Source organism: Hyla sarda, chromosome 1, assembly GCF_029499605.1.
Source record: "Hyla sarda isolate aHylSar1 chromosome 1, aHylSar1.hap1, whole genome shotgun sequence".
Lineage (NCBI taxonomy): Eukaryota > Metazoa > Chordata > Amphibia > Anura > Hylidae > Hyla > Hyla sarda.
In genome coordinates, this window is record NC_079189.1 from 434,524,411 (window position 1) to 434,537,739 (window position 13,329).

The following is a 13,329-nucleotide window of genomic DNA, read 5'->3' on the forward strand; positions in this document are numbered from 1 at the left end:
TTGCCAAGCAGGGTGGCCCCATTTTTTGCAAAACTACAACTCCCAGCATGCCCGGACAGCCTTTGGCTGTCCAGGCATGCTGGGAGTTATAGTTGTGCAACAGCTGGAGGCTCCCTGCTTGGGAAACACTGACATAGACAGTGATTTACAGCTCCCAGCAGATCTTTCTTACTTTTATATGTAAGGATTTGCTTTATCTATATCAGTTATCTACTTATTTTTCTTTGTCACTTTTTCCTATTTTTGGATGACATTTTGGTGCCTTTAGAACCAATTACCCTGTTTCCATAGAGTTATGGTCTCAACATACAATGGTTTCAACTTACAATGGTTTTCCTGGAACCAATTAATATTGTAACTTGAGGGACCACTGTAGTTATTGAATTATTTAGATGTGGTGAAAAAGCTAAAAAAAAACTCAAAAACAAAAGATCCAGAAGGAAACCAGCAGCCAAACCTATTCAGACAGCAGGAAAAAGGAACAGACTATTTTTTCTACTACATGAAGTAAATTTCCCACTTTTGCCTATGTGTGCCAAATTTATTAATGCCGTGCAGCAATTTAGTAAATTTGTCGCACATAGTCAAAAATGAAGTAGAAAAAAACAGGGTAAAAACCAGACTACATAGTAAAAGATTAGTAAATGCCCCCCATGATTTTAGTGGATAATAATTCCTGCATGTCAGGTTTTTTTGTCCGCTAAAATCTTGCAAAATAAGAGACATCAAACAGAAACCCTAGGGACCAGTCAATGATGGCTTGAAAAGATGGCTTGATGACAGATACTTGATGCATGAGTAAAGTTGGGGAGTTACAGAAACAAAGTTGCACGCAGGGCTACACCATTTGCTTAAGGCTAAGTTTCCACTTGTTTTTTTTTCTGGCAGTTTTTGAGCCAAAGCCAGAAGTGTATTCAAAAGGAATAGGACATATAAATGAAGAACTTACACTTCTCCTCCCTTATGGATACACTTCTGACTTTGGCTCAAAAACTGCAGTGGCAGTATTCCAAAAACTACCAGAAAAAAACCAAGTGGAAACTTAGCCTAACACCCATTAAAGGGGTAGTCCAGTGGTGAAAAACATATACCCTATCCTAAGATAGGGGATAAGTTTCAGATCGTGAGTGGGCCGACCTCTGGGGCCCCCCAAAATCTCCTGTACGGGGCCCCGGTTCGCTGGCCAGATAGCTGGTGTCGACCACTGCATGAAGCAACGGCCAACACGCCCCCTCAATACATCACTATGGTAGAGCCGGAGATTGTCGAATGGCAGTGCTCCGGCCCTGCCATAGAGTTGTATTGAGGGGGCGTGTCAGCCGCCGCTTCATGCGGTGGTCAACACGCCCCCTTCCCGCGGGCTATCGGGGCCCCATACAGGAGATCGCGGATTCGCGGGGGGCCCAGCGGTCGGACCCCCGTGATCTGAAACTTATCCCCTATTCTTATGATAGGGGATAAGTTTTTCACCACTGGATATCTCCTTTAAGGTTAAGTACGGACCCCCTCCGACCAATGGGATACCCTTGCTGTCTGGGATGTAAGAACCATGGGCGTACCTGTATGCCCCGGATTGTTTAATGCCTATGAAGCAAGCACAGAAGCTGCACTTACTTTATAGGCAGTGAGGGAAGGGTACTATCAATAGCCCGGACCTCATGCCACTGCAGTCATTAACCCTTTAGACGCAGGCATCAATGCCGATCCCGGCATCTGAAAGCATTAATTTAAAGTGCCGGTAGCTCAGTGGTTCTTGTCAAACCCCTGCATGCAATGTTATAGTCAGATAAAATGGTGGTGGAGGGTCCCCTTACCTGCCTTTTTAAGTTATAGGGGTTGAAACAGGGCAATTTAAAGAATACTGATTTTGGTTTTTTTTTGTTAGTAGAAGAATTATAAAAAAAACTATATAAATCAGGTGGCATTTTAATTTTATTAACCCACAGAATAAAGTTATTTTTACTGTAAAGTGCACTGCATAACCCCCCCCCCCCCCAAGATGCAAAAATTTGGTTTTATTTTCAATCCCTCAATAATTGTATTTTTAAAATGAAAGGTGTCATTAATAAGTACAATTGGTCGTGCAAAAGACAAGCTCTCATATACAGTGATCCCTCAACTTACAATGGCCTCAACGTACAATAGTTTCAACATACAATGGTCTTTTCTGGACCATTGTAAGTTGAAACCAGACTCAACATACAATGCTATGGACAGTCCAGGTCTGTGAAACATGTCAATGAACTGACCAATCAGAATGGGCATTTACTGGTAAAACTCCTGTATTACTGAAGCGTATGCACTGACTGGGGTATGGTAGCGCCCCCTACAGTACATGTTCTGTACTCTTTACCTGTACCAGGGTTAGCTGCTCCTTTGGACACCAGGTGAGGGCGCCTCCATGTAACTTTTTTAGGACACGGTGTGTACTGTACAGGACCCCGAAGAAGCTCCTGTCCTCTACATAGACCAGTGCTTCCCAAGCAGGGTGCCCCCAGCTGTTGCAAAACTACAACTTCCAGCATGCCCGAACAGCCTTTGGCTGTCTGGGCATGCTGGGAGTTGTAGTTTTGCAACAGTTGGAGGCTCCCTGCTTAGGAAACACTGACATAGACAGTGATTTACAGCTCCCAGCAGATCTTTATTACTTTTACATATAAGGATTTGCTTTATCTATATTAGTTATCTACTTATTTTTATTTAATTCTCACGTTTTCCTATTTTTGGATGACATTTTGGTGCCTTTAGAACCAATTACCAGGTTTCCATAGAGTTCTGGTCTCAACATACAATGGTTTCAACATACAATGGTCGTCCTAGAACCAATTAATATTGTAACTTGAGGGACCACTGTATGTGTATGGACAAGTAGGGAAAAAGCTAAAATGCTAAAATTGTCTTGAAGGGGTTAAAGTGCACAGTTGCATAATTGCAGGTGTTTTTTCAGTTTTCCCCCCCAAATTTTTTTTTTTTTTTTTTTTGCTTCACTGTAGATTTTATGGTAAAATGAGGGATGTCATTATAGAATACAATTGGTTCCCCATAACACAAGCCTCATATGGGTCTGAAGTTGGAAACTTGAAGATCTATGGGTATTAAAGGACGAGGACGCGAAAATGAAAAATTGCTGCGTCTGAAGGATGTTAAGACAGTGTTTCCCAACTAGGGTTCCTCCAGCTGTTGCAAAACTACAACTCCCAGCATGCCCGGACAGCCTCTGGCTGTCTGGGCATGTTTAGAGTTGTAGTTTTGCAACAGCTGGAGGCACTCTGGTTGGGAGACACTGGATTAACAAGAGAAAAGCTATTGTCTATGTCTACACCTGCTCCGCTCTTCACTTCTACACTAATAGAATACAGACACTACTATTATTATTATTATCATCCATAGGGATTGGACATATGAATGTATGCACACAGGTCTGTCAGAGTATCAGCAATAACAATAGGGTGGAGCTCATGAGCATGCGCAGAAGGGGGGAGCGGGAGATTTTTCCGTAACATAACTGGCCGGAACCTTCCAGTTGCGCTATTGTTTCGGGCGGAGCTTGCGCTGATCTCGCGGAAGTCAGCCGGTGCGCTTCTTCCTGTTCGCTGTGCATTGTGGGGCAGGCGGGACGCCATTAGATCGCAAATCGTAAGCGACACGAGTAGGTGAGTGTGTGCAGTGCCGGGGATGTATTCGGTATATGAGAGGGCAGCGTGTGACTGAATGTGCTTTATTCCAGATCACTCATATCTGACCATGTCTATCGGTGTGCCCATCAAAGTGCTGCACGAAGCAGAAGGACATATCGTCACCTGCGAGACCAATACCGGCGAGGTGTACAGAGGGAAACTCATTGAGGCGGAGGATAACATGAACTGCCAGGTGAGGCCTGAGGCTGGAACACGGATCTGTAGGCATTGTGGGCTGGCATCCATGCTGTGCACCTTCTGAGCGTTATATATATATATATATATATATATATATATATATATATATATATATATATATATATATATATATATATATATAATTTTTTAAATAAGCTCAAACTGATCTCCAACCTGAGGATTTTTATCTATTGAAAAACTACAACTCCCAACATGCCTGGGCATCTGTTGGGCATGGATACAGATGTAGGAGAAACTGTAGAACAGGGTACTGCCCTCCTTTTGTTCTTAAACGGGTAGTCCAGTGCTGAAAAACTTATCCCCTATCCTAAGGGGGGGGGGGGGGTTCTGACTGCTGGGGGCCACTGTGATCTCCTGTATGAGGTCCTGATTTGCTGGCCAGATAGTGAGTGTTGACCACTGCATGAAGCGGCGGACGACATGCCCCCTCAATACATTGCTATGGCAGAGCTGGAGATTGCCCAGCGGTCAACCCCCAAATGCGATCTGAAACTGCGATAAGCTTATCAGCACTGGATATCTCCTTTAAGCTCAGCTTTAGCAACTTAGAACTGTAAGGGTGTGTTCATACGCTCACAACTAACAGCGGGTTACCCACTGTGAATTGCCTTATCATTCTTTTCAGTGGGGCCACTGGCAGCTGGGGACCCACCGGTAACGGTGTATATCAGCGATCACCATGCCATGACCAATACTGATGATGGCATTTGAAGCGTTGTGGGGAGATTTTATGGTTCATTGGCACGACTATGGGGATATAATGAGCAAAGATTGTAGGTGGTCTCCTCGCCTGCCTCCTGCCACACTCAGATTTTTTTTTCTCTGGTCTGCTAGAAAGTAGATCACCCATTATACTGATCAGGGCTATGCCTATGAATAGCACTTGGGCTGCAACAATTTCAATTATCAATTTTTATTGATTTCCATGATTAATTACTTGGTAGGGGGTGTGGCCTAGTAACAAAGTATATACTATTTAACAAAGTAAACCTACTATTTAGTGTGCTCCTAAATGTCCCTGTCCACCTCCCCTTAACCTCTTAAGGACCCATGACGTATGCATACGTCATGAGTCCTGGTCCTGCGATATAACGCGGGGTCACACGGTGACCCCGCATCATATCGCGGCGGGCCCGGCGTCATAGTGAAGCCGGGACCCGCCTCTAATAGCGCGCGGCACTGATTGCTGTGCCGCGCGCTATTAACCCTTTAGCCGCGCGCTCAAAGCTGAGCCGCGCGGCTAAAAACGAAAGTAAAAGTGCCCGGCTAGCTCAGGGAGCTGTTCGGGATCGCCGCGGTATAATCGCGGTATCCCGAACACCTGTACTACAGGAGGAGGTCTTCTTACCTTCTCCTGTGCTGTCCGATCGCCGAATGAATGCTTCAAGCCTGAGATCCAGGCTTGAGCATTCAATCGCCGAAAACACTGATCCATTCCTATGGAGATGAATCAATCAGTGTAAAAGATCAGTACATGCAATGTTATAGCCCCCTATAGGAGCTATAATGTTGCATAAGAAAAGTGTAAAAAAAAAATCATTAACCCTTTCAATTATCCCTTCCCCTAATAAAAGTTTGAATCACCCGGCATTTCCAAAAATAAAAAAAATGATGTAAATAATAATAAAAATAAATATATGTGGTATCGCCGCGTGCGGAAATGTCCGATTTATAAAAATATACCGCTTTTTAAACCGCTCGTTCAATGGCGTACGCGCAAAAAAATTCCAAAGTCCAAAATAGCGCATTTTTGATCACTTTTTATACCACAAAACAGTGAATAAAAAGTGATCAAAAAGTCTGATCAGAACAAAAATGGTACCGCTAAAAACTTCAGATGACGGCACAAAAAATGAGTCCTCAAAGCGCCCTGAACACAGAAAAATAAAAAAGTTATAGGGGTCAAAAGATGACCATTTTAAACGTATAAACTTTCCTGCATGTATTCATGATTTTTTTCGGAAGTGATACAAATTCAAACCTATACAAGTAGGGTATCATTTTAACCATATGGACCTACAGAATAAAGAGAAGGTATCATTTTTGACAAAAAATGTACTGCGTAAAAATAGAAGCCCCCAAAACTTACAAAATATATATTTTTTTTTTCATCAATTTTGTCGCACATTGATTTTTTTTTTTTTTCCCGTTTCACCGCAGATTTTTGGGTAAAATGACTAATGTCATTACAAAGTAGAATTAGTGACGCAAAAATTAAGCCATTATATATAATTTTAGGTGAAAATTTTTAAGAGTTATGATTTTTTAAAGTTAAGGAGGAAAAATTGAAAACGAAAAAACGGAAAAAGCCCGGGTCCTTAAGGGGTTAAGGACCAGGCATGTACTCGTACATCCGTGGGAATTTCGGTCCCTGCCGGGCGGGGACCGGACCGGTGTGACTACTGATATCGGTCAGCAGGCACCCCGCACAAATGCCCAGGGGGGGTCATCAGACCCCCCCATGTCGGCGATCGGTGCAAATCGCAAGTGAATTCACACTTGCGATTTGCGCGGTTACAGGTCTATGGTGACCCGGAATATAAGGGGGATCGCGGGTGTCTAAGACACCCACGATCCCCCATGAACTGATAGGAGTGAGGTGGCATGGGTGCCACCCCTCCTATCCCTGCTATTGGTGGTCTAGACGCAACCACCAATAGCAGATCGGGGGCGGGGGGGGGTTAAATTTCGTTTTCCCCGTTCTGCCCACCCACAATAGGCGGGGGAGGACGGGGAAACGGCAGAGGACCGGCGCCGGAGTCCACTTACCGATCTGCGGAGGCTGCGGGCGACGATCGGCGGGCAGCGATTAGAGATGAGCGAACTTACAGTAAATTCAGTTCGTCACGAACTTCTCGGCTCGGCGGTTGCTGACTTTTCCTGCATAAATTAGTAAAGCTTTCAGGTGCTCCCGTGGGCTGGAAAAGGTGGATACAGTCCTAGGAGACTCTTTCTTAGGACTGTATCTACCTTTTCCAGCCCACCGGAAAGCTGAACTAATTCATGCAGGAAAAGTCAGCAACCGCCGAGCTGAGAAGTTCGTGACAAATCGAATTTACTGTAAGTTCGCTCATCTCTAGCGGCGATTTCGTGCAGCAAGCTCCTTGGATCCGACGGAAGCCGGTAAGTTGCCTAGCAATGTCTGGAGGGCTGCAGTCTGCGACCACTATATAGTGGTCTCTATACTGTAGCACTCCAGATGTTGCAAAACAGCTGTTTGGGCATGCTGGGAGTTGTAGTTTTGCAACAGCTGGAGGGCTACAGTATAGAGACCACTATATGGTAGTCTCTGAACTATAGCCCTCCAGATCTTGCAAAACTACAACTCATAGCATGCCCACACAACTGTTTGCTGTCTGGGCAAGCTGGGATTTGTAGTTTTGCAGCATCTGGAGGGCCACAGTTTGCAGTGGTCTCTATACTGTAGCTCTCCAGATGCAAAACTGCAAATCCCAGCATGCTGGGAGTTGTAGTTGCAATCCCTCCAGCTGTTCCATAACTACATCTCCCAGCATGCCCTTCGGTGATCAGTACATGCTGGGAGTTGTAGTGAATGTACCCTAAAAACACTACACTAACACATAATAAAGGGTAAAACGCTACATATACACCCCCTTACACTGTCTTCCCCCACCCCCCCACAATAAAAATTAAAAACGTATTGTACGGCAGTGTTTCCAAAACGGAGCCTCCAGCTGTTGCAAAACTCCCAGCATTTCTGGACAGCCACTGACTGTCCAGGCATGCTTGGAGTTTAGCAACAGCTGGAGGCACTCAGTTAGGGGTATTCTACGCCAGTGATTCCCAATGTCCACCCCTATGCAATCCCTAATTTAGTCCTCACTTCGGAGCCCTGTCATATTTCAAGGAAAAGTTTAGGGCCACATATGGGGTATCGCCGTACTCGGGAGAAATTACACTACAATTATTTTTTTTTTTTTTCCTCCTTTTACCCCTTATGAAAAGGAAAAGTTGGGGTCTACACCAGCATGTTAGTGTGTGTAAAAAAAAAATAAAAAAAAATAAATAAATAAAAAATAAATTTTATTTTCACAAGAGGTAAAAAGGAAAAGACCCCAAAATTTGTAGCACAATTTCTCCTGAGTACGGAAATACCCCAGATGTGGGCGTAAAATGATATGCGGGCGCATAACAAGGCTCAGGAGTGAGAGCGCACTATGAACATTTGAAGTCTAAATTGGTGAAATTTGAAATTTGGGGGGAAACACACATTTTAGTGAAAAAAAAAAATATATATTTTTTATATATGCAAAAGTCGTGAAACACCTGTGGGGTATTAAGGCTCACTTTATGCCTTGTTACATTCCTCAAGGGGTCTAGTTTCCAAAATAGTATGCCATGTGTTTTTTTTTTTTTTTTTTTTGCTGTTCTGGCACCATAGGGGCTTCCTAAATGCGACATGCCACCCGACCAAAATTTGCTCTCAAAAAACCGAATGACTCCTTCTCTTCTGAGCGTTGTAGTTCGCCCGTAGTGCACTTCAGGTCAACTTATGGGGTACCTCCATACTCAGAAGAGATGGGGTTACAAATTTTGGGGGGTATTTTCTGCTATTAACCCTTGCAAAAATGTGAAATTTGGAGGGGAAACACACATTTTAGTGAAAATTATAATTTTTTTTACGTATGCAAACACCTGTGGGGTATTAAGGCTCACTTAATTCCTTGTTACGTTCCCCAAGGGGTCTAGTTTCCAAAATGGTATGCCATGTTTTTTATTTTTATATTTTTTTTTGCTGTTCTGGCACCATAGGGGCTTCCTAAATGCAACATGCCCCCTAAAAACCATTTCAGAAAAAACGTACTCTCCAAAATCCCCTTGTCGCTTCTGAGCCCTCTACTGCGCCCGCCGAACACTTTACATAGGCATATGAGGTATGTGCTTATTCGAGAGAAATTGGGCTACAAATAAAAGTAAAAACTTTTTCCTTTTACCCCTTGCAAGAATTCAAAAATTGGGTCTACAAGAACATGTGAGTGTAAAAAAATAAAATTGTGAATTTTCTCCTTCACTTTGCTGCTATTCCTGTGAAACACCTAAAGGGTTAAAACACTGACTGAATGTAATTTTGAATACTTTGAGGGGTGCAGTTTTTATAATGGGGTCATTTGTGGGGTATTTCTAATATGAAGACCCTTCAAATCCACTTCAAACCTGAACTGGTCCCTGAAAAATAGTGAGTTTGAAAATTTTGTTAAAAATACCAAAAGTGCTGCTGAACTTTGAAGCCCTCTGGTGTCTTCCAAAAGTAAAAACTCGTCAATTTTATGATGCAAACATAAAGTAGACATATTGGAAATGTGAATTTAAAAAAATGTATTTTGAATATCCATTTCCTTACAAGCAGAGAGCGTCAAAGTTAAAAAAAAAAAAAAAAAAAAAAAAATTTCATAAAATTTTGGGATTTTTCACCAAGAAAGGATGCAAGTTACCATAAAATTTTACCACCATGTTAAAGTAGAATATGTCACGAAAAAAACTCTCGGAATCAGAATAACTAAAAGCATTCCAGAGTTATTAATATTTAAAGTGACAGTGGTCAATGTTCAAAAAACGCTCTGGTCCTTAAGGGGTTAAAGGAGTACTCCGGTATGTGTGTGTGTATATGTGTATACACATACACACATTAAATATATACATTTTTTTGAAAGTTAGATTTGTAAATTACTTCTATTTAAAAATAAAAATATCAGCTGCTATATGGTCCAGAGGAAGTTCTTCTCTTTTTGCATTTCTTTTCTGTCTGACCACAGTGCTCTCTGCTGACACCTCTGTCCAGAGCAGGAGCAAATCCCCAGAGCAAACCTATCCTGCTCTGGAAAGTACCTGACATGGCCAGAGGTGTCTGCATAGAGCACTGTGGTCAGACAGAAAAGAAATGCAAAAAGAAAAAAAACTTCCTCTGGAGCATACAGCAGAAGGCTGGGAGGATTAAGAAGTTTTTAATAGCTGAATAATCTCTAACAAGGAAATATAAGGCTTCTTTGGTTTGTAGCTTTTTTTTTTTCCTCACTTAGGGACCATGCACACTACGGAATCTCTAGGCACACACCCCTAAGGTGGCTGTCACATAGCCAGTTTGAGGCCCCCAAAAAGTGCATGTGAAGGAGGCCTAACCCCTACCTGGTGCCATGATTAGTAACACTACAGATTGCCTTATTTAAAAATAAAAATCTGGTCATAACTCGGAGTTGGCACAGACTTGCCCTCTGTAAACTCTCTGGCCTTTAAACTCCTCATGGCTTATCCGCAGTATAAACCTTCAATAGTCGATCATCAGGGTGCAGTCAATGGGCTCCCCTGCTTTTTGCTGCAGCACTGTTTGGGAGCTGCTCTGTAGTTACCAATCTTTAACTACAACGCCGGGGGGGGGGGGGGGGGGGGGAGGGGGGAGGTTGGTTATCCTGAGACATTTTCTATTTCACCTTGTAAGAAATGTAAAATTTGGGGGGAAAACAGCATTTTAGTGGGGGGAAAAAATATTTAATTTGCACATCCAGCTTTAACGAAAAGTCGTCAAACACCTGTGGGGTGTTAAGGCTCACACCCATTCCTTGAGAGGTGTCGTTTCCAAAATAGTACGCCATGTATGGTTTTTATTTTTTTTTGCGTGGTTCTGGCACCATAGGGGCTTCCTAAATGCAACATGCCACCCAAAAACCATTTCAGCAAAATTCACTCTCCAAAATCCCATTGTCTTCTGAGCCCTCTAGTGAACCCACAGAGCACTTCACCTCTACATATGAGGTATTTCCTTACTCGAGAGAAATTGGGTTACAAATTTTGGGGGGGATTTCTCTCCTTTCACCCCTTGTAAAAATTCAAAACATGGCTATATAAAAAAAATATGGGTGGGCGCTTTAAATCAATGAACTGCAGCGGCTTTTGCAGTGCCATAGGCCGCCGCCGCCACCCGCTTCTCTCCCCCTGCCTGTCCTGCGCTGCAGATGTCCTTTAAGTCCCTATAGAGGGGAGAGTACAGTGCAGTTCAGGTTGAACCCCAGCAGGAAGAAGACATAGTCCTGAGTCCGACCGTAGAAAATCTGTCCATGGCTTCCATAGACACTTATTATTTTCTTAATACTCCATAACACCCCTCACCCAATTTTTTTTATTATCTCTCAGCCAATTGTCAAGGAGGCTGGCCAAGCAGCTCAAATGACACACCATGGAACAACTTCTTATTCAACTTTACTTCCCACCCCCTCCTTAAAGGAGTACATCACTGCAGTAAAACGTATCCCCTATCCAAAGGATAGAGGATAAGTTTTAGATTGTGCGGGGTCAGACTGCTTGGACCTCTACAATCTCTTGTATGGCACCCCGGCAGTCCCCAGGAATAAAGCATGTCGACACGCGCACACACTGAGGTGTGCCAGACTGTGCCATTTTAGCAGCTCAGCTTCACCCCATTGGCACTTGGCTGAAAACTAAAAAGGCAATTTCAATAGTTTGGTGACCACCACCAGCTCCATGAAAGGCGCAGTTTGCATTTATACCCCAACAGCTATTAGCAGTAAATACAGCTGACGGATCCCTCTTTATTTGTGAATTTTTAAGGTTGACCTTACTCATGTTCTTTGTTTTTAGATGTCAAACATTACTGTGACCTACAGAGATGGCCGAGTAGCACAGCTTGAACAGGTCTACATTAGAGGCAGCAAAATACGTTTTCTCATTCTTCCTGACATGTTGAAAAATGCTCCAATGTTAAAGAGTATGAAGAATAAAAATCAAGGCTCGGGGGCTGGAAGGGGGAAAGCAGCCATTCTCAAAGCCCAAGGTAGGTTACCTTTAAGTGCCTCTTGAACAATCCATAAACATAATCTTCTCTGTACGTGTTACATAGCATTACTCTGTGATCCAAAAAGTGCAATATATCCCAGCATATGGTAGAGGGTAAATTTTTCAGTTGGTGAAACAAAATTTTGGGTAGAAGCAAACTATAAATGTAGTCCCTAAATGTCTGTCTTACATATACCAGTAGCGATATACAAATTCCATCATCAAAATGTGTCCTCGGAGGAGGTGGCCTCATATCGGATGGGACCCTGCGGAGGTGGCCTCATATCGGATGGGACCCTAACATGAAAACACACCTCTGCTGTGCATATAGCCTCAGACTGTATGACATGTTGGATCAGCCATTGACTAAACCACCTACAGTCTGAAGGGGGTCGGGTGCACGGCTAAAGAGGGTGCCACACACCCCAACTTACAAAGTAAAAACAAAATGAAAAATAGCCAGCACAACAACCTAATACACAGGTGCCCGCTGCTGTGGTAAATACAAAATGTAAAAAAAAGTTGCAACAGCACTCTAGGTCAAAAAATGGAGGCTCTTAGCGCACTTTTTGATCAAAATGTGTCTTCCCCCCCCCCCCCCATCCACCACACGGAGGTGGCCTCAGTGCGCTAAGAGCCTCCATTTTTTTGACCTAGAATGCCGTTGCAACTTTCTTTTGTACATTTTGTATTTGCCACAGCAGCGGGCACCTGTATATTAGGTTGTTGTGCTGGCTATTTTTCCTTTTTTGTTTTCATCACGAAGACATGTAATAAAAAATAAAACCTTTTTTTAATATAGGCAAAACATGTTATCCTACATGTATGGTTTTACAAAAAGCTACATGGTACTGATGCTAGAAGTCTGTTCCCACCACGCTGGTAACTTTAAATATCTCTATACACGTAAAATGCCAACCAAATGTTTCTTTAGCTGACCACTATCTGACTCATTTGCCTCATAAACATTATAGCCTTGACATTTCCCTAGAAGCTGCAACAGAGGCTGGTATATTGATCCATATTTCAGCCACTGTTCTCTAGGGACAGCTAATGCATAAAAAAAAATGCCAATGCACCAAAACTCAACTGTTGTGCAGAACACACAAATGATACGAACTGCATTGCCTATTTGATATGCTTTTTAATTTGACTTGTATTTATTAATCTTTCAGTGGCAGCAAGAGGCAGAGGACGTGGCATGGGACGGGGAAACATTTTCCAAAAGCGACGATAACCTGATGCTTTTACCACTTTTTTTTTTCTAATGTAACTGTTCAAATAAATGTTTTTTGTTTTTCGTTTTTGAACTTTGGTAAAAGTTTGTAATGTTGACACACTACTACAGAACTGTATTACTTTTAAGTGGGAACTTAAAGGGGTACTCCGGTGGTAAATTTTTTTGACTATGTCATCTTCTTTGTAAGTTTTTAGTTTTTTTTTTTTTTTTTTTTTGCAATATACGTGTTATGTTTTGGCAGCATGTATGTGTTTTGCTTACCTGTTTGTTGGGCAGGAAGTTCTGTAGTTCTGAGGGTTTTCTTTTACTGTTGTCCACCGTTCTGAGTCTGTTGTGTACAAGATGTCACAGCCTCTTTTTTTTTTTTTTTTTTTTTTTTTTTTTTTT

The 13,329-nt window shown here is 42.6% G+C and overlaps 1 protein-coding gene across 1 annotated transcript; it reads left to right on the forward strand.

Annotated features, from left to right (window-relative positions):
- Nucleotides 1-3,498: 3,498 nt before the first annotated feature.
- SNRPD3 (small nuclear ribonucleoprotein D3 polypeptide) lies at nucleotides 3,499-13,044 on the forward strand. Its single transcript, XM_056552314.1, has 4 exons — nucleotides 3,499-3,653; nucleotides 3,728-3,870; nucleotides 11,508-11,700; nucleotides 12,878-13,044. Exons 2-4 carry the CDS (start codon nucleotides 3,745-3,747, stop codon nucleotides 12,937-12,939), a joined length of 381 nt encoding a protein of 126 aa, XP_056408289.1. The 5' UTR covers nucleotides 3,499-3,653; nucleotides 3,728-3,744; the 3' UTR covers nucleotides 12,940-13,044.
- The last annotated feature ends 285 nt before the right edge of the window (nucleotides 13,045-13,329 follow it).